Source organism: Dromiciops gliroides, chromosome 2 (genome assembly GCF_019393635.1).
Source record: "Dromiciops gliroides isolate mDroGli1 chromosome 2, mDroGli1.pri, whole genome shotgun sequence".
NCBI classification, from domain to species: Eukaryota; Metazoa; Chordata; class Mammalia; order Microbiotheria; family Microbiotheriidae; genus Dromiciops; species Dromiciops gliroides.
In genome coordinates, this window is record NC_057862.1 from 96,301,601 (window position 1) to 96,324,015 (window position 22,415).

At 36.5% G+C, this 22,415-nt stretch overlaps 1 protein-coding gene across 2 annotated transcripts in view; it reads right to left on the minus strand.

Moving 5' to 3' along the window:
• Positions 1 to 22,415, minus strand: part of ATRNL1 (attractin like 1) — a 1,132,449-nt gene that overhangs the window by 354,149 nt on the left and 755,885 nt on the right. Inside the window, exons 27-28 of one of the 2 annotated variants that reach the window (XM_043982338.1) lie at positions 21,817 to 21,865; positions 18,996 to 19,208 (exon numbers count right to left, since the gene is read on the minus strand). The exons of the other annotated variant lie outside the window; for it this stretch is intronic. Coding sequence (XP_043838273.1) covers positions 21,839 to 21,865 — 27 coding nt within the window. The 3' untranslated portion in view covers positions 18,996 to 19,208; positions 21,817 to 21,838. Of the gene's footprint in view, positions 1 to 18,995; positions 19,209 to 21,816; positions 21,866 to 22,415 lie in introns of those variants that run through there. 2 annotated transcript variants of the gene reach the window in all.

Consider the following 22,415-nt stretch of genomic DNA (forward strand, 5'->3'; position numbering starts at 1 on the left):
ACATTGTAAACAGCAACATCAAAGACAATGATCCAAGACAGTTCCAACTATTTCATGAATATTGGGGAAACCTGAGGTATGTATTTTCCTCAACTCATGTAAATCAACCTTCTCTACACCTTTTTAGTCTTAAAGAATGGCCTAATGGCAATGAAAATTAAATGATTTGCACATCAAGTATGTGTTGGAGGCAAGGCTAAAACCCAGGTCTTTCTGATTCTAGAGTTGGTCCTCTGCCCACTCCCTTATGTTGCCTCTATTCATTATATCCTTAAATCAGAAGAATGATAAGAAAGATATATTTTCCATAATTTACTCTTCCTGATTAGGCTTAACTAGATGATGATTCCTTTGATTTGTGTCTTTTGGCACTCAAGTATATTGCATTAACTTTAAGCTTGAGCACTTAAAAAACATCTCGAGACATTTCCTGTGTGTTTAATTTATCTCTAGGAAATGAAGCTTAGGTTTTAAACTCCAGAGAAATAGAAATTCTCTCAAAACCTCCTCCTCTCAACTTACTTTACCTTCTGCATATAGTGGGAGATGACTGATTGATTACCTTGAAATTTTTTCTGTATGATCTCAAACTCCAAATCGTCTTCTTCAAGAGAAATAAAGTATCTGCCTTCACAATATAAAAGTGAGGCTAGATTTTTTCAATGGATTTGTTCAAAAAAGCATTAGTATTACATTTTAGATGTTTAATGAATAATGTATTGTGGCACATGTGAAGTGGACTCTCTATATTAATCTGTGTCTATCTATTTTTTATTCTAGGATATTACCCCGACAAGAAGCATTATTTTTCCAGGTCAGAATGGCCTTAGTGCCTGAGAGAATGGATGACACTGCTTACACAATGATTATTGCACTCCTCAAATTTAATCTGTTGTAAAAACACTTTGAGCTACTTAACCTATGAAAATATAGGAAGACAGAGCCATCAAAAATAGCAGAAAGATCCACTGCATTCTTTTCATTATAGTATAAGTAAACTATGATGATAGACTAGACTAATTAAAAAAGATAATGCATTATCATTTTCTTTGCAAGTTGTATTCATTATTGTATAAGGAAATCAAATTTTTCCTTTTGTGTATACATGTATGTATGTATGTTTGTATGTATGTATGCACGTATATATATTATGCGAGCTTCCAGAGAGCATGACATATTTGAAAAACAAAGGAAAAGGACATGGCAAGCTATGAAATCTTTATATTGGGCAAATGTTATAAATGTCTCCACATAATCCTATAAAACCTCGCCTTGCTTCTCAATTTTTATATTCTGAGGGGAATTCAAGTGGAAAATAGGACAATGTATATGGAGTCCAGAAACACAGTTATATTGGGGGAGTAAATACCTGAAATTTTACCAAGACATGCAAAAGAAAAGGTATTCCATCACAATTTTACTACTAGAATATCAATTTTACCTAATACATCACTGAAAGATTTTTTTTTTGCTCTAGTGAATATATAGATGATTTATTGCTTGGCAGAATGTCCCTGGCCCATTGTAACAAACTAATGCTTTGCTGCAAAGCATCCTGTGCTTGCATTTTGTCAATAAGACTTTTTTTGGTAGTTCATTTGGAAGAGATTCTCTCCTGAAAGAAAATGATGGGAAGAATTCAGGTGCATAATGAATCTTAACATAGAATGTCACATAAAAAATATATGCATAAAAGTTAGCATTTCCTTTATCATAATGCCACATTTCTTTTTAACACCAGCAATGAAATATCTGGGTGATACAACATAACAGATACATGAATTTTCATGTACAATATAGTAACATATTCTATCTATTACTTTCTGATTAACAATTGTTATAAAATCTTCAGCCAACAGGACTTCCTACTAGAAATCTGAAACAAACAAAAAAGCCAAACTATATGGGGTTTTCATTGACATCAATATGACAACATTCTCACCTAATTATTGCCTTTAACTGTTAGAGGCTATTTTTATCCTAATAGGAATCCAAAGACATTTATGTGAACAAAATAGATCATAAAATATTTTAAAATAAAGTCAGAAATCATCTGGAGGTGCATTTTCTCTTTCAATCTGCAGAGGCACAGATTTCTCTCTTTCTTCAATGGGCAATTTTTTTTTCTTTTTCCAAATTTAGCCCTCTTTCCTGAAGCTATGATTATTTGATTCCAGGAAGGTAGCATTTCCAAAAGGACGCACTAGCACTTAGTCTTAAAAATATTGGTTCCTTCAAACTACTGAGCAGTGACTGATTATGGTGATTTAAACCTTACTGGCCAAAATTGAATTGACATCAAATAAATCAGAACAAAAACAAGGGGGAGGTAGGAAAAGGATGGTGAAGGGAGGTGCCTTCAACTTTCTACTGAACATAGATAGTCTAACAGAGTTAGGATGTCATGATTTGGGGAATAGTTTAAGACACAAAAGTAGAAGATTTATGGAACCCTATAAAGAAAGAAGATGCTTTACTGGGCTGACAGCTAAAATTGAACATAGAACTGGAGGGCAATTTCTTATTGAAAGTAGAAGGGCATGCAATTGGAAATTGTCATTCTGTGTCATTCAGAGTTGCAGAGGTCATGAAAATCACAAAGTCTGAGAAAATGTAAAAATAGTATGAAGATTTGTTTAGGAGAAAAATTCTATTCATGTCAGGGGGGGCTAAAATGATATGAGTAATCATAAATATTTTGTGTGTAGAATCACCTAGGTAGGGATCATGTCTATATGTAATGACTGATTATTTTGATAAAATTGCTTCATAAGCAAATTTGGGCACAAAATATATCTGTAAATAAATGCACATTTTGGGTGTTTTTTTAGTTGTTGTTGTTGTTGTTGTTTTTAGCAACTAGAATTTATACTTCTAGTGAATCTTCCTACAATGAATGCTTCTTTGTAGTATGGTGGTAATGCTAGGATCTCAAAGGCAATTCTATGGAAGTGTAAATTTTAGCAGACCCTAGAGAGCTTGAGAGGCCTTGAGCATGGAACCAGTATCAGACTATTTCAGTCATTGGATGACAAGTTTAAATAAATTTGAATCCTCTAAAAATATCTAATGTCCACAGAATAGCTTAATGACTCAGTGTAATGTAGATAGTTAATTCTCTCATTTTATATGTGAAAGTGAATAACTGAAACATAGAACATGAAGAGGGTGGTGGAAACACACAGATATGTATCTATGTTTAGATGTGTGTATGTGTGTATGTATGTATTTTGTATTTTATATTCATAAAAAAATGATAGTTGAGTGCTTTGGGAGTAAGAAGAACTCCATCCTAGCCCTAGCTGTCTCACCAACTAGTTGTGTAATCTTGAGAAAGCAAATCTCTCATGCTGTTTCCTCAGACTTGGATCTGATGGCTTCTAAGATCCCTTCCTTCCAGCTCAAAACATATAAACCTACAAATGTGTTTGAAAAGATTATCCGGAGATTAATTTCTGTTAGCACTAGGACTAAGCCAAAGTAGAATATGATAGACTAGCAAATTACCAGAACATAGAAATTAGAAAGCCTTACCAGGATGTTAAAGATGAGGCATTGAAGCCATAGGAGATAAAGTCATTTGCCTAAGATCACGCTGTTATTTCAGTGGCAAAGCTGGGATTAGATCACAGTAGAATATCTTCCTCTTCAAAATGAAGGAGTTTGTCTAGATGATGATAGTTAACATTTATATAGCACTTGCACTTACTCTGTGCTAGGTATTCTAAGAGCTTTACAATTATTATCTCATGTGATCCTCACAACAATCCTGTAATATAATTCCAATTATTATCTCCATTTTTCAGATGAGGATAAGTGATTTGTACAGGGGCACACAGCTAGTAAATTTCTGAGGCTGGATTTAGAATTAGGTCTTCCTGACTCTAGGTCTAGTACTTTATTCACTGTACCACCCAGAGACCATATACATTCTAGAACTTTTTATGGTAAAGTTTACCTGATGTTTAAGTGCCCAAGCTTTCAGAGGTGGGAAGGAAGAGAGAAGTAAAGAGATTGGATACCAGTCATCACATTATAGCCTTTCCCAGGTTCAGTCACCTCAGAATTTGGGACTAAATCTTCCTTAATCATAAATTGGGCTCACTATCTTCTTCCCTTCCAGTCTCAGAGGAAAAAGAGACTCTTTCTTCTTGCCAAAATTAGCCTCTAAACAAATCTATAATCTCAAGCAGACCACTATCTCCTCAGTGATTTTGTTCCATTAGGATCCTGTCTCATATATCTTCAATCTATCTTGTTCCTTTGGGTATGGTGATGCATGCCTATAATCTCTTTCTAGGGAGTGCTGAGGCTGACAGATCACTCCAGCTCAAGAGTTCTCAGGTACCCATCAAGAAGCATTTATTACACATTTACTATGAGTCATGTATTGTGCAAAGTATTGAGAATACAAATACAAGGAAAGGGATAGCCCTTACCCTCGAGGAGCTTACAATGTAATAAGGGAATATATCACATAAAGAAATATGAAAAAGTGAGGGGGGGAATAAGGAAGTCATACCAATATTGGGGCATGATAGAGAGAGTGAGAAAGAGATTGAGGAATGAAGCCTGTGAGAAACCAGACAATAAAAGGAAGAGGCCAGAGGGCAGAAGGTACTTCTAAGCCTGAGGATTCCAAGTGTTAAAGAGTTTTCTGTGTCATGGATAAAGTTCAGAGAATCAGGAGTGTGGCCTGATGAAGATATGAAATTATGGTTGGCCTGTCTATCCTCCTTAAAATGAAGGTTTTAGTTTCAGTAGGCCTAAAACAGATCAGGTCCACACCATCTGGCACCACTAAAGTGAGCCCACTGGAGTGGAGGTCAACCAGGCTGCCTAAGGAGGGGTGAGCAAACTGGTCCAGATCAGAAAAATGGAGCAGGTTAAAGCTTCAATTTCAATCAAAATTGAGATCAGACCATTGGAGAACAGTTGTATTTCCAACATGAATGAATGAGAGGAGACTCAGTATTGAAAATCAAAAGCACATTTCCATTTAGACTGGGTCTTTGTCTTCAGCCTTTTCTGGTCTCCTCTATCCTGAAAAACTCTTCCTTGACCCTCAACCCCCCCCCCTTAAGCTATTTATTACCTTACCTCTGTTCTCTCCCTTCACAAAGAATAGTTTAGCTCCATCTGCCCAGTCATCACTGCACACTGCTGATTCCCCAAGCAATCCGACTTCTTTTCTCACCTCTCAGTTTAAAATGTCTCCTGAAGGTTACTAATGGATTCTTTATGACCAAATCTAATTGTCTTTTTTCTATTCGTATCTTCTTTGACACCTCCATGGCCTATATGTATAGCACTCCTACCTTGAATATCTGTGCTGTTTTCTGCAACCCTATATTCTCACAGCTCCCCTTTAAACTCTTTGACTAATAATCTCTTCTTTTGCTTACCCCTCTGATCCCTCCCTTAAATGTGAATGTTTCCTTTGGTTCTGTCCTAAGACCTTGTCTTCCCTATTTTTACACTTTCTTCTCCACTCTTTCATTTACCTCCATGTATATGACTACAGAAGCTATATTGTTACCCCCAACTCATTCCCCAAATTCCAGTCATATAATTTGAAATGTTTGCTGGAAATCTCCATTAGGAGGCCCCCCAATATCTCAACTTAACATGTCTAAAACCGAGTGCTTCATTTTCCTTCTCAAAACAGTTCCATTTCTAACTTCTACATTTTTGTTAATATCACTCATTTTCTCCAGTCTTTCAGACTAGTAATACTAAAGTCAGTTACAATTCTTCCTTCTCCCTCATCTTTCCTCCCAATCTCACATATCTAGTAAGCTGTCAAATCCTATCTATCCTTTGTACTTCGATACCCTTTGCATCTGGTTCCACTTGGCCAAATCTATTTAAATGCCATTTATTTGTTCAGGTTGTCTTCTCTTTTCCTCTAGCTACACAGCTAATCTTTCTATCTCCAGCCCATCAATCTCCAATCCATCCTCTGTACCACCTCTTCTAAAGTACTGCTATGACCATGCATGATGTTTTTCTGCGTAAAAGCCTTCCTTGATTTCCCATTGACTACTAAAGTATGAATTCCTGACCTGGGCACTGAAGATTCTCCATAGCCAAACTTCAAGCACTTTTCCTATATTATACCTATTCACAGATCACATGACCCAGCAGAAGTAAACTATGTTCTAAGCCCCATCCATTTTTTGTTTTGTGCATTTGCTCAAATTGTTCTCCATGTCTAGAATGTACTTACCCTCCTTCTCTACATTATATGTTAAAGGCCTTTTCTGCCTTAAAAGTCTAACTCAGATACCACAGTCTTCAAGAAGCTTCCTGTAACCATCTAGGTGAAAAATGATCTCTCTCAAATTCCTCATAGCAGGGCGTAACTAGGTGGCACAGTGGATAAAGCTCCGGCCCTGGATTCAGGAGGAACTAAGTTCAAATCCACCTCAAGCACTTGAGACTTACTAGCTGTGTGACCTTGGGCAAGTTACTTAACCATCATTGCCCTACCACAAAAAAAAAGGAAATTCCTTATAGCATGTTGTCTTCCCTCCCTTTTACATTTATCTAAAGTCCTGTTGTATAGCAGTTCTTATTCCCCGCAATGGATTAACTGAAAGCAGAACCAGTCTTAACTATTTTTGTTATCATAGTACCATGAACATAGCTTTGAATTGATGTTACCCTGCCTCCATCATCAAACTGATATTTTTACCACACCAGTGGAGACAAATGATATCATCTGGCTCAGAAACTATTGAGCAGATAGGTGATTAAGTGATAGAGTACCTGGCCTGGAGAATTCCAATCATACTTCCGATACTTACTACCTGTCTGCCATTGGGTAAATCACATAACTCTGTTTGCCTCAGTTTTCTCATCTATAAAATGATCTGGAGAAGGAAATGTTAAACCACTCCAGTGTCTCCTCCAAGAAAACCCCAAAAGGAGTCACAAAGAGTCAGATATGACTGAAAAAAAGACTGAAGAACAACAAACAATGTTATCCAATGATTAAAATCCTAATCAACCAGTTTTGCCCTAGAATTAATATCTCCCCTCCCACAATTTGACCACTATATTGAACATGTATGAGTGTATGTGTATGTACAGGTGTATGTGTATGTGCATGTATATATGTACATGTGTCTGTGAATATGTATATATATACAAACACACATATTAGAGCAATAATGGGTGTATGTATGTATATGTGTGTGTGTGTGCATATATATATATATATATATATATATACACTTATAAATTAATGGCTACTTCACCCACTTAGGTAGTAAGCATTCATATTAAATATTAGGAGGGCATTGACAACTTTTAACACAAGCTGAAAACCCCCAGCACCATATTGTCTCTGAGAGAGAGAGAGAGAGAGCACATGGTTCCAAGTAGAGTTCAGAGGTCCTACATTACCTAGAGAGAGAGAGAGAATAGAATGTGTGGCTGGTTCACAAGGGTCCCATGTGCAAGACAGGGCAAGACTCTTGTACCTTTTACCTTTGATAGAGGATGCTCTTACACACTGCTCAAAGAGAATATGCTAGAATCATTCAATTCCATTGGGTGTTGTGACCTGAGGGTGATCCATAGTAAAATGAGCTGTACCTTGCTGACCTCAGGGTCTAGTGAAAGACAGCCCCTGAGGGCAAAGTCTTTCAGATAGGTGTGGTTTTAACCTCTACTGAGATAGTCTGATCTCTAATGCACCTTTGGATTGGTTCAGAGAGACCAGCCAGAGTTTGTGATGTGCGGGTGGGTCCCTGTGCCCCCCCAAACCACATTTTAAGAATGATGTGGATATTTCTGGGGGAAGAGCCAAGAAGGCAGAGAAGAGAAAGTAATCAACTGACTTTTCCCAACATTCCCCTTCAAACAAATTTTTTTTTTTTTTTGCGGGGCAATGGGGGTTAAGTGACTTACCCAGGGTCACACAGCTAGTAAGTGTTAAGTGTCTGAGGCTGGATTTGAACTCAGGTACTCCTAAATCCAGGGCCAGCGCTTTAACCACCGCGCCATCTAGCTGCCCCCTCCCTTCAAACAAATTTAAAGTAACACTTCAAATCAAATTCTGAAGTGGCAGAGACAATAAAAGATCAGAGTGAAACATTCTTCCTGTCTAAGACAACATAAGAGGATGCAAAGAAAAATCTGTGATATGGGGGAAGAGGCTGACCCAGAGCACACATGGATGAAATGTCAGTGGTGAACTCAGGTGGTAGTGATAGAAGCAGAAGCAGCTGCAGTAGCTCTCAAACCAGAGATGGTAAGAGGCTCTAGCAGATAGTCAAAAGGGGATTTCAGAGTATGCCTATTCTGGCATTGCATGTCAGATCAAAATCATTTGGCAGTTTCATAGATTCTACCCACTTCTGGTTCATAATTCAAGGTCAAAGAAAAACAGTTTTGGTCAAGAGGAGTGGAATCAGGGGGGGCGGGGGGACAGTGTCACTTCTGCCCCACAGGATCAGGGACCCTGAGGAACAGTAAGTATTACTTGCAGTCTCAAAGGAGCAAAGGGCCTAAAAAACAGTATTCATTGCAATCCAAAGGAATTCGAGGTCCCTTCTGGGCAAGGACCAGTATGGAGGCCAAGAGAACAGTGACCATATCACTTTACTTTTGAAGCAACAAAAACTTATAAACCTCCAGAACTAGCTCTGAAAACAGAAGTAAGAAAAAAAAAGGCCAAAGATGAAGACAGTGCACCCTCCTCCTTCTTCACACTGGGAGATAGCCCAACTTTAACATAAAATTCAGAATTAAGAAATAGGGTGGAAAAATGAGCAAACAATAACAAAAAAGAAACTGACCATCAAAAGCTACTATGGTGAGGGGGAAGGTCAAGACACAAACTCAGAAGACAATTATGTCAAAACAGCTACAAGCAAAGCTATGAAGAAAAAATTAATGTGAATTGAAGCAAAGCACAACAATAATTCCAGGAAGAGTTAAAGAAAATAAACCAAATAAGAGTGGTAGAGAAAAAAAATAGGTAAAGAATTGAAAACAAAAGGAAAAAAATATGAAAAGATAATTAATAGCTTGGTAAAAGAACCACAAAATTACTGAAGAAATTAACACCTTAAAAACAGAATTGGCCAAATGGAAAAAGAAACACAAATATACATTGATGAAAATTACTCTTTAAAATGCAGAACTGGCAAAATAGAAAAAGGTATAAAAACTCACTTAATACAATAATCCCTTACAAATTAGAGTTTGGAAAATAGAAGATAATGATTCCACAAGGCATTAGAATAAAAACTATCAAGAACCAACAAAAAATTAAAAGAATGAAAATAATAAAAAATGTGAAATACTTCATTAGAAAAATAAATGAGTTGGAAAATAGATTGAGGACAGATAATTTAAAAATTATTGGATTTTCTGAAAGTAATTCTCAAAGAAAGAGCCTAGATATCATATAGCAAGAGATTATAAAGGAAAATTGCACTGATATCCTTGGACCAGAGAGTAAAATAGAGATTGGAAGAATCCACCAATCACTACCTGGAAAAGATCCTAAAATGAAAACTGTCAAGAATATTATGAATACATTCCAGACTTCTCAGGTCAAAGATATGACAAGCAAATTAGAAGAGCATGAAAAAATGTACCTTTTAAATCTATAGATAAGGGGTGAGTTTGTGATCAAACAAGATAGGATTATAGAAAGTAAAATAGATAATTTTGATTACATGAAATTAAAAATCTTTTGCACAAACTCAATATAGTCAAAATTAAGAGGAAAACTGAAAACTGGGAAACATTTCTCACCATTTCTCTGATAAAAACATCATTTCTCAAATCTATGAGGAATTGAACCGAATTTATAGAAAATGAGATTCATCCTCCAGTTGACAAATGGTCAAAGGAAATGTACAGGAAGTTTTCAGAAGAAAAACTCAAAGCTATCAATATGAAAAAATGCTTTAAATCACTACTGATTAGAGAAATGCAAATTAAACAACAACTATAAGATGCCACCTCATACATATCAGATTGGCTAACATAACATAAAAGGAAAATGACAAATGCTGGAGGGGATATAAAAATTAGGGCATTAATTTTTTGCTGTTGGAATTGTGCACCAGTCCAACCATTCTGAACAACAATTTGGAATTACACCCAAAGGGTGCACACCCTTTGACCCAGCAATACTACTATTAAATCTGTATACCAAAGATATCAAAGAAAAGGGTAGAAAGACATAAGTACAGACATTTTAATAGCAGCGCGTTTTTGGTGGAAAAAATTGGAAACCAAAGGGTTGCCTATCAATTGGGGAATGACTAAACAAGTTGTGGTATATGGTTGTGATGGAAAACTGTTGTACTTTGAGAAGTTATTGGCAGGATGGTTTCAGAAAGAAAAAAACAACACCACAAAAACTGGGGATATTTATATGAATTCACAGAAAGTGAAGTGGGCCAGAATCAGGAAAATTTTGTAAATTGTAACAGTAATGTTGTAAGGGTGATTCAACTGTTAAAGACTTAGCCACTTTGATCAAGACAATCAGTCAAAACAATTCCAGTGGCTACATGATGAAAAATGCTATCTACATTCAGAGAGAACTGATGAAATTTAATGTATTTTATTTATTTTGTCAGTCATTTCTCCCACTGTTTTATTTTCACAAATTACATGTAAATACAAATTTTGACATCAATTTTTTAAAATTTTAGACTTTTATTTTTCCAATTACATGTAAAAGCAAATTTTGACATCAAATTTTTAAAAAAACCTTTCTGTTCCAACTTCTCTTCCTCCCTCCCCTCCCACCCCCACCCCAAGAACTCAAACAATTCAACATAAATTATATATGAGAAGTCATGGCAAATAATTCTACCTTATCTAAGTTGTTAGTGGAAACAGATAAAAACAAAAATTCAGGTTAAGGAATTGTCAAAAAAAAATGTGTTTCAGTATGTTTTCAGATTTATTTTGCCCTAATCCTCCTCATATGTGTTTTGCTACTGACTGTCCCCTACCCCACTCTACCCTGCCTTCATTCACCCTTCCCTCCTTGTCCTCTTCCCTTCCTACTTTCCTGAAGAGTTAAATAGATTACTCTTCCCTATTGGATGTGTGTGCTATTCCCTCTTTGCGCCGACTCTGATGAGGTTATGGCCTTTGACCTAACTGTTTTCTAAATTTTTCTTCCTCCTTCTCTCCTCAACTCTCCCTATGAAATCAAGCAATTCAATATATGTCATACATGTGGTGTTATGCAAAACATCTTCACCTTCCTTGAAACTGTTTTATTTTTTACAACTCCCTCCCCCAAACTTCCCTTCCTTCCTTCCCCTCTTTTCCCCACCCCCCCATCTCCTTCTCCTCCCACTTTTCCTCAGGGCAAAAATATATTACTATATGCGCTTAAGTATGTATGTTATTCCCTCTTTGAGCCAATTCTGATCATAGTGAAATTCACTCACTCCCCCTCTTCCCCTCCCCTCCATAGGCTTTTTTTCTTGTTTCCTTCCTATGAGCTACTTCTCCCCATTCCACCTTGCCCCTCCCCCTCCCCCAGTCTATTCCTCCTACCCTACCCCTTATTTTAAAGATGTCATCATGGGTTAGCTGATGGAACAGTGGACAAAGCACCAGCCCTGGACCCAGGAGACCCAGAGTGCAAATCCAGCCCCAGACACCAGACAACCCACCTTGTTTGCTCCACAAAGAACAAGGATATACAAAAAACAAATGCTTTATAAATACCATCCGTTCATATTCATTTCAGACCTGTGTCCTCTAAGTATTCCTTGCTGAAAAAGTTCTTATGAGTTGGAAGTATTATTTTCTCATGTATGACTGTAAAGAGTTTAATCTTTTAATGTCCCTCGTGATTTCTTTTTCCTGTTTACTTTTTTATTATTCTCCAGGGTCTTGTATTTGAAAGTCAAATTTTCTATTCAATTCAGGTCTTTTCATCACAAATGCCTGAAATTCCTCAGTTTCATTGAAATTCCATTTTTTCCTCTGAAAGATTATGTTCAGTTTTGCTGGGTATGTGATTTTTGGCTGTAATCCCAGTTCCTTTGCCCTCTGGAATATCATATTCCATGCCCTCTGGTCCTTTAATGTAGAAGCTTCTACATCTTCCTTTATCCTTATTGGAGCTCCACAGTATTTGAATTCCTTTATTCTAGCTGCTTGCAATGTTTTCTCCTTGACCTGGGAGTTCTGGAATTTGGCTATAATATTCCTGGAGGTTTTCCTTTTGGGATCTCTTTCAGGAGGTGATTTGTGGATTCTTTCACTTTCAATTTTAGCTTCTGCTTCTAGAATATCAGGGCAATTTTCCCTCACAATCTCTTGGAGGATGGTGTCTAAACTCTTGTTTTGGTCATGGTTTTCAGGTAGTCCAATTATTTTCAAATTATCTCCCCTGGCTTTATTTTCCGGGTCAGCTGTTTTTCCAAGGAGATATTTCACATTGACCTCTATTTTTTCATTCAATTGGATTTACTTTACTGTGTCTTGGTTTCTCTTAAGGTCACTAGCTTCCATTTGTTCAATCCTAATTCTTAGGCAATAATTTTCTTCAGAGAGCTTTTTTATCTCCTTTTTATTTGGCTTTTCAAACTGTTGACTTTTTTCTCCTGTCTCTGCTACATTGCTCTCATTTCTCTTTCCATTTTTTCCTCTACCTCTCTTACTTTATCTTCAAAGTCCTTTTTGAGTATCTCTATAGCCTTAGATCAATTCATATTTTTCTTGGAAGCTTTGGATGTAAGAGCCCTGATGTTGATATCCTCTTTTGAGGATGCACCTCTATCTTCCTTGTCACTAAAGAAAAATTTCCATGGTCCTCACCTTTCTCTGTCTGCTCTTCTTGCCTGTCTTTTACTTGAAATTTAATTCCTTCTTAAACTGGGGCACTGTTTCCAGGCTGCATTGTCCCAAGCTTCAGGGGGTCCCTGGTGGTATGATTTAAGGAGAGGCAGGATCTTCACTCACCTGGTCTGTTCTCTGGTTCATAGATAACCCCAAGTCAACTTGCTAATTAACCAGGCAGCAAAATTTTGTGTGCTGTGGTTGTTAGATTCAACAAACCTGCTCCCCCATCCCACCTAGGCCACCACCACTCAAGCCTACTTCCTAGTTCCCAGCAGGGGTGAAACACCTAAATTATGCCTCAGCACTAGCAAAGAACCCTGTAATCTCCTCCCAGCCAACTGCTCAGCCCTCTCACCAGACTGTGAGCTTAGTTCCAGAAGATGCTGGCCCTGCAACTGATTCAGAGGCTCTGGGGGTTTCTTTCTCTGGTGAGGCCTTCCTGGGACGGGATCTGTGACAGTGTGACCACAGGGTTGGGTGCCACTTCCACCCTGGCACAGAGGGCCCCTCCTGCCAACCTTCTAAGCTGTCTTTGGCTGGAAAATGATCTCAGCCTGTTCTTTTGTGGATTCTACTGCTCCAGGAATTATCGTATGGCATTATTTGGAGGTTTTTTGGAGCAATCATGTTATGAGTTCTGAGAGCTTACTGCCTTTCCTCTGCCATCTTGGCTCTACCCTGGAAATCTCAAAACTGATGAACTTTAAATATAGATTCAAGCATATTTTTTATTCTCTTTATTTTGCCTTTTTTCCTTTATCTGTGTTGTTTACTCTGCAATATGGCTAATATGGAAATGTTTGGTATGACTTCATATGTATTACTGATAATAAATTCCTTGCCTTCTCAATGAGGGGCTATGTTTGGGAGTAAGGGAGATAATTTAGAACTCAATTTTTAAAAAAAATATGTTAATTTTTTACATTTAAAAATAAAATATTGGATGAAAAGGAAAATTGAAATAAAATATTTTAACTTTAATTTATCATTTGGTTAAGCTTTAAACTAGCTCTTGAAGTGATTTTTCTATTGAAGAAATATTTTCAATTTTAATATGTACAATATATTATTTATTTAGCATTTAGTATAGGAAAAATATGCTAACATTCAGCATGATAATATATTATATAATAAACATTTTTTGTGTAGTTTTAATATTGTAACACCAATGTAATATTTTTAGCTTGTTTTTATGAAAACTCAAATGGTCTGTTTCCTCATCTGTAAAATTAGGAGACTAGATAAGATGATTTGTGAAAAAGTTCCTTCTAGTTTTAAGATTATATGTTCTAAAATTCTATGTTCTTTGGCCTGTCATTCTATATTCTGGGGTCCCTTCTATCTCTACTATGCTATATTTTTGGAGTCAATTTTAATTCCAAAATTGTTTTATAACATTCTACATTTTGGAGTTTCTTCTACCTCATGTAGTCTAAGAATCTCTGAATACCTAAGAAAATGTCAACATTTTGTTCCTTTTCCATTAAATATGTATGATCTTTGAATTTTGGTATAATATCTGTTGCAAACTCTCCTGAACATTTTTCAATTAGAATATTTTTGTCTTTGTTAAAGCCTGTGGTTGATTAATTACATACATATAATTTCATTTTGTATGTATAAACACATAAACAAATTTTCATAAGATGTGTGTATGAGGAGAGAGAGAGCAAGAGAGAGAATTTCCAGATATATGATTTCTTCTTATATCAGAAACAAGACATAAATTTAAATCTTCTTTAAAAGGAAACAGCTACTATGATACCATAAGAAGTTAGGGAGATACATGGTCAATCATTTTCTGATATGATATTAATAAATTAATAGTAAATGCTTACCCAAAACTGGTGGCTATAGCAATTAGAAAATGATATTTCAAATACACAGGACCCAAGTTAAGCTGACCAGAAAACCACTTAGATCTCAAGATTGATGCAAGGAGTTTCCTCACTATTATATATTTAGGTAATCCATATGTCTTATTTGAAAACTGACCCCATACTGATCAATTAGTTGCTATTTCTTTGTTCCTTTGATTGAATACAGACACTTAAGGGGTAGTGGGACACCTCTTTTTCTCATTTCAGGGACTGTACCTGTTTGTTCCCTGCCTCCCCACTTGTAAACTCTCAAATCTTTCTTCCAATTAGAAATCAAATGACCTAATCTTGTATTCTGGTTTATATTCATTCTGTTAATAGTTTTATTTTAATCTATAAAAATCTATCCCCTCCTACTGTGTATACTGGGTCTAGTGCCAAGCTGAGGAAGCCTGATCTTGATTTGGTATGCAATTGGCATGAAATGCTAAATAAATTGATATGCTCAGAAGCTTGATAAAAAAGGAAAAAGCTGAGTGGCACAGTGGATAGAGAGGACTTTGAAATAAGGAAGATTTTGAGTTCAAATTATGCTTTTGCCACTTAGTACCTGTGTGAACCTGGCCAAGTTGTGTTACCACTTCTTGCCTCAGTTTCCTTATCTGGCAAATGAGGGGAATAATAGTATCTACATCACAGGATTATTATAAAATGAAATGAATTATGTAAAGTGTTTTGTAAACCTTGAAGTGCTATATAAATACTAGTTTTTTTGTTATTGATGCTATTACTATTTCTGCTGCTACTACTGCTACTGCTGCTGTTATTATTATTCCTGACTCTAAGGCTTGCTCTCTGTCCTCTATGCCCTAGTTTAAACTGTGGGTTGTAATCCCATATGGGGTCCCACAACTGAATTTGGGGGTCACAAAAGGTTATGTACACCTATTTTATATAACTATATACACAGGGTCATGTAAAAATTTCTTAGGTGAAAAGGGGTTGTGAATGGAAAAAGTTTAAGAGGCCCTGCTCTACGCCATGCTGTCTCTCAAAACCAATTCTATTTCTCTCTCTCTCTCTCTCTGATTGATAATGCACTTGGAATTGGCTTTCCCTACATATTTTACATGTTTTTTTTTATGAATTCTTAATGGTTCTCAAAATCTTATTATTAAAGCAGAAAAGTACATCTAATGTGGTTTAGTAGACAGACCACTGACTTGGTATTATGAAATACTGTTCTAGCACAGACTCACTGACCCTGGACAAGTCACTGTTGTGGTAAAAAGTTTTTTAACAGTTGGTTAGTAAATATGGAAAGACACCAGTTTTTAAAGGACCACCCTTTCGGGGAGGAGACCGAAGGCGGCCATGAATGGGCTATGCACGTCAGCCAGGCTGCTAAGCACTCCACTTCCGGGGTGCAAACTTAAAAGGCAAGGAGAGAACAGAAGTAAGAGCTCTTGCCTGCTCTCCTGGTCCGATGACTGCACTGCTCAGACAGACGCTGACTGGAGTTGGACGCTGACTGGAGTTGGACGCGGCCCGGCTCTCCGTTAGCAGCACGTGCTTGACTCAGCTCTCTCCTCCCTTGGCCTTGGGCTTTTGGTGAGTTTTATATGGACTGTAGACTAAGCTTAGACTTAAGACTATTTGGTGTGTATTTCTACTTTCCTTTCCCTATAACCAACATCACCTGGTAACTACCACACAATAAAAGCTCTAACTAGAGACCAGAAGCTTCTTCCATTTACTAGTCTGGGAGATAAATTAAGGGAAAGGTTAGGGAGGGGAGGTTAATGCTCAGTATCCAATTTTAAATCTCACACTGTTCTGAAGATCAGTTTCCCTATCTGTTTCTAATAAGAGGGGTTTCAATAATATATTCTCTTAAATTTTGATGGTATATGAAAAGGATATGCATATGAAGGATTTCCTCTACACTTTGAAAACACCGCTAAGCCAATAAACTGTATGATTAATTCAATAAGCATCAAAATAAAGTGGCCAAATCATTGAGAAGTATGGGGTTTTGGGAACATGTCAAATAGAAAATGACCACTAAAATGTGATGTCATTTAACTTAAAAATAATTACTGGGCACACTACATAGATTATACTATTGTTTTCCTAGCAGAAATTCATTGTTTTCTTTGCTTCTCTCTGAAAACCCATTGCATTTAAAATGTGGTATGAAATTCATAGCAGAAAAATATGTGGAGGTGTACAGCCGGGAAAGGAAATAAAATACAATTTTATTGAATGCATGGTTGGTTTAAAAGTAAACAGACTTTATTTCTTAATGTAGGTACAACATGCAGAAATACCATATCTGATTTAAGACCATAGAAAACAAATGTTGCCTGCAAATCGTCATTTAACACTGGTTCAGCATGTCAGTTTTTAAGGTACAAATGTCTGGTCAACATACCTTACAGCCCTCTCTTTTCTACCCTAATTAAATTGAAGTTTTGATCAGCCCTCCCCGGTGACAACAAACAATCTTTCTTTTCTTTCTTTCTTTCTTTCTTTCTTTCTTTCTTTCTTTCTTTCTTTCTTTCTTTCTTTCTTTCTTTCTTTCTTTCTTTCTTTCTTTCTTCCTTCCTTCCTTCCTTCCTTCCTTCCTTCCTTCCTTCCTTCCTTCCTTCCTTCCTTCCTTCCTTCCTTCCTCTTGTTTGTTTGCCTTCCTACCTTCCTTTTTCTTCCTTTCTTCCTTCCTTCCTCCCTTCCTCTTTCTTTTTCTCCTACCTTCCTTCTTTCTTTCCCTCCCTGCCCCCCCTCACTTTTATTTACAGGAGATATAACAGTTCCTTAGGACCATATGGTCCCCTTCTCATTTACTTTATGAGTTTATATTAAACAAACTGTTGGGCATACCAACACAATAGCTCAGAGCTCACAGTTAGGAAAATTCCTAACATTTAGGCAGTACTTTAGATTTCTGCTCTAATTTATATTTATGACTTTCTAGATGAGAATGAAAAGAGCTTTTAGCTACCATTTATATAGTACTATGATGTTTACAAAGCACTTTGTTATTTCACTTGATCCTCACAACAATCCTGTGAAGTTGGTGCTATTTTATCCCTATTTTATGAATGAGGAACTCAATGCTGGGAGCAGTTGTGGCTTACTTGTCCAGGGTCAAACAACTTATAAGTGTTTAAAGCAAAATTTGAACTCAGTTCTTCATGATTTCAAGTCCAGAACTCTATATACTGTGTCACCTACCTAACTCCTAACCTCTTGATGATTTTTGCAAATATTTAGTCCATGGGGCAGCTAGGTGACACAGTGGACAAAGCACTTGACACTTACTAGCTGTGTCACCTTGGGCAAGTCACTTAACTCTCATTGACCCATCAAGAAAAAAAGGAAACAAACAAACAAAAAATTCAGGTCACTGGACATTTAGGGATTAAAAAATGAACCAAATGCATAACAGTGGGTGCTAATGAATGGGAAGGCACCAGAAAATGAATTTTGGGAGAAAACAGTAAATTTCTTGAAAGTTCCTATATATCCTTGAAGAAGGGAGTCCAAGTCTTTTGCTTCAAGATGCAAAAGTAGCTGATAACCCTCCCATATGTCTTCCTTCTCTGCCTTGGTTAAGCCTTCCTTTTTTCCTGCTCTCTTTCATCTATTACCCTTCTGACACTAATATCTTGCAGCTCAGTTCTTAAGGTCCCCCTTTTCATTCTCGATTTGTGTCTCAAGACTATGTGTGTCTCTTTAAGAGAGACAGAGTATAGATACATTCTTTCTTCTTGCTCAAAGATTAAGATAGTCCCAAATAACTCTCAGAAATGAGAATGTTTATCTCTCTGATCTACAAATAAAGTGAGTGTGAAACCCCTACAGTACACAAATAACTTTTTTATTTCTTTTCCTTTAGCCTGGAACTATGATTTGGTTGGTGTAAAGAACTTCTGGCCTGGAATCTTCCTTAATAGATACATATCAGAACATCTCAAAAGTTGTCAAGCTATTGAGAGATTAAGTGATTTAGCAAGGTGTTGGATGCAGAACTTGATTATCTTTTTCATTCCAAGACTGTTGTCTATACTAAATGTTGGCCTAAAGAATGCCAGGAGGAGAAGTGCCACAGAAACTACCAGGAATAATTCCACCCCATCAATTGTTTCAAACCTGGTGGAAATAATCCTCTATTCCTACCACCACCACCATCAACTGTCAAGATGAAGGAGATAAGCCAGGAAGTTGCCTGAGCTCTTCCAAATTTTCCTCATAAACAACATTAAATCAAGTTTCTAAACAGATTCTGGAGACAGAGGGAAACAATCTTCCACCTTGAGATATTTTAGAAGACTTCAGGAAAGGTCTGTCTCACGTCTGCGAAAGGGGAGCATGGCTCAGCTCAGCGCAGTTCAGTGCCTCTTGGAAGGTGGGCAAGACAGCAGAAGGCTCTTGGCCACAGCACAGATCAGCAGCTGACGCCCCTCAGTCCTGGCTCAGCAGACTGGTGGCAGAGTAGGCCATTTGTGAGACCCCCAAGGCCTGCCTGAGAGGACAAACTGCCAGCTAGAAAAACACGCACAGGACAGGAGTGATTAGGTAAAGCAATCCCAGCACATAGAGCAATCCCAGAGTGGTGAGGAGTCTGTAAGCCCAGAGGCCTCAGAGAAGAAACCCAGTGATTGGGTCCCTAGCCCCTAGCAAAAAAAATTTGCAACAGTAGGCCCTGTTCACCAGGAGCAGAGCTCAACTTTAAAAGTCACAAAACAGGTTAAAATATGAGTAAGAAACAGAAAATAACCTCTACCATATAGGGAGCTTCTATGGTGACAGGGAAGAGCAAAACACAAATTCAGATGAAGGCAACACTGTCAAAATGCCTACATGTAAAGTCTCAAAGGGAAAAGATGAATTGGTATAAAGACCAAAAAGTCTTCTTGGAAGAGCCCAAAAAGGATATTAAAAGTCAAATAAGAGAGTTAGAAGAAAAATGGGAAAAGAAATTATGCAAGAAAATAATGAAAAAAGTCAACAGCTTGGAAAAAGCACAAAAATTGCCTGAAGAAAACAATTCCTTAAAAAAATACAATTGGCCAATTTGGAAAAAAATCCACTGAAGAAATTAACTCCTTAAAAATTAGAATTGGTCAAATGGAAAAGGAGGTGAAAAAACTTACTGAAGAAAATAATGCCTTAAAAAGTAGAATTGGGCAGGTGAAAGCTAATGACTCTGTGAGACCCCAGGAATAAATCAAGCAGACTAAAAAGAATGAAAAATAGGAGAAAATGTGAAAGACCTCATTGGAAATACAACTGACCTAGAAAATAGGTCCAGGATAGATAATTTAAGAATTATTGGAGTACCTGAAAACAACCATGAACAACAACAAAAAAATAGCCTATACACCATATTCTAGAAAATTATCAAAGAGAAACTGCCCTGACAGCCTAGAACCAGAGGATAAAATAGTCATGGAAAGAATCCACTGATCACCTCCTGAAAGAGATGCCAAAATGAAAACTCCAGGGAATATTGTAGCCAAATTCCAAAATTATCAGGTGAAGGAGAAAATGCTGCAAGAAACCAGAAAGAAGCAATTTAAATAGCATGAGCCATAGTCAGGATTACACAGGACCTGGCAGCTTCAACATTAAAGGATCTGAGGGTTTGGACTTATGATATGGAATGCAAAGAAGCTTGAATTGTAACCAAGAATCAACTATCCAGTAACATCAAGTATTATCTTTCAGAAGAAAAGACAGACATTCAATGAAATAGGGGACTTTCAAACTTTCCTGAAGAAAATACCAGAACTGAACAGAAATTGATCTTCAAATACAAGACTCAAGAGAAGTTTAAAAAGGTAAACAGAAAAAAACAAAACCATGCTATACAATAGGTTTAAACTGTTTACATACCTACATGGGAAGATAACACTTTTAACTCTTGAGAACTGTATATCTATTTGAGCAGATACGAGTATACAAAGAAGGTAACAGTATAAATTGACTTTGATGTGATGTTATAAAAATTAAGGGGGTGAAAAAAGAAGTATATGGGGAGAAGAGGAAAGGAGAGGTGCAATGGGATAAATTATGTCACATGAAGGTGCACAAAAGATGTAGTATGATAGAGGGAAAGAAGGTAAGGGTGAGCATTGTTTTGACCTTACTCTCATCAGATTTGACTCAAAGAGGAAATAACATACACACTCATTTGGATAAAGAAATTTATCTTACCCTATAGGGAAGTATACTGGTAAGAGGAAAAAAAGGAGGGAGGGCACTGATAGAAGGGAGGACAAAAGTAGGAGAGGAAAGGGGAAAGAAAAAGGAGCCAGGCTGATAAAAGGGAGGGCAGATTGTGGGAGGAGTAATCAGAATAAAAACATTGGTGAGGAGGAACAGATAAAAGGAGAAAGAAAAGTATAAACAAGGGTGGAATATGATGGAGGGAAATACACAGCAATCCTAACTGTGAATGTGAATGGAATGAACTCTACCAATATTGTGACAGTGAAAAACTCTAAACAACTTAAGAACTATGATCAACAGCATAATCAACCATGATCCCAAAGGATAAATGATAAAGAATACTGTGTACCTCATGACAGAGAGGTGATGGACTCAAGATGGTAAGAAAGATACATGTTTGGAATAACCATTATGGGAATTTGTTTTGCTTGATTATGCTTTTTTTGGTAAGGAGAGGAAGAAAAATACCTGATAATTTAAGAAATAAAATTCAACTTAAAAACAACTCAAATTCTATGTTCTACATGAAGTACTAGTAAAGTGTTTTAAGTACAAATGGTTTCCATTGAGAAACTGTGCCATAGCATCATGATAACTTTCTTGATTGCCTTGTCAACCAGCCTTTTTTCAGAAATGCCATTGCCCTCCCAAACTACTTTATATTTAACTACTTTTGTATTTACAAATTTTATAGTATTCTGCATATACTTAAATATGCACCTGTCTCTCCCACTAGAATGTAACCTCTTTGCAAGTAGGAATTATTGAATACATTGTGTTCACATTGCTAGTACCTGGGATGATGCTTGGTAACTATTATATTCTTTATAAATACTGACTTATTGATTGACTGAACTGGGTAGTTCAAGTATTCATATTATGGATGAGGAAAGAGAAACAGACAGAGTAAGTGTCTTACCTAAGGTTATCGAGTGGCTGAGTCAACATTTTCCACTCTTCCAAATTGCCTATCAAAAGCAATAATATAATATTCAATGTATTTAGAGGTATAATCATATTTATTCACATATGCTGACTTGACAAATAGGCAAAAATATTACTACAAAATAAAATCATTTCTCAAGACACAAAAAACATAGGAAAGACTGGAAGTTTTGTGGTCACAAATTTTAAGGGTATTTATGTGACCATGTTTTTAGTTATTTGAATTTTTCCCATGTGATTTGATTTCCTACTTATTTGGTTTATTGTTTTAGTTTTTATTATTATTTTGTGCAATGATAAGTACAAATAATCATTAGGACTGAAGCTAAATTAAAAGCTTCTTTGATGGTTTCTAAAAATACTGCCTTACAACTATATATGTTAATATTAATTATGAATGTCTTTCCTTCTTCCTTTATTAAGTTGGAAAAAAGCACATGTTCTTTATCTGTAGGACATGGAAAATAACTAAAATTAAATAACAAATAAGATGAATAAAAGAAAAGGCAGTACTCCCACAAAATTAATCAAAACTCTAATTTACTAAATATTAATTAGAATTACATTATAACT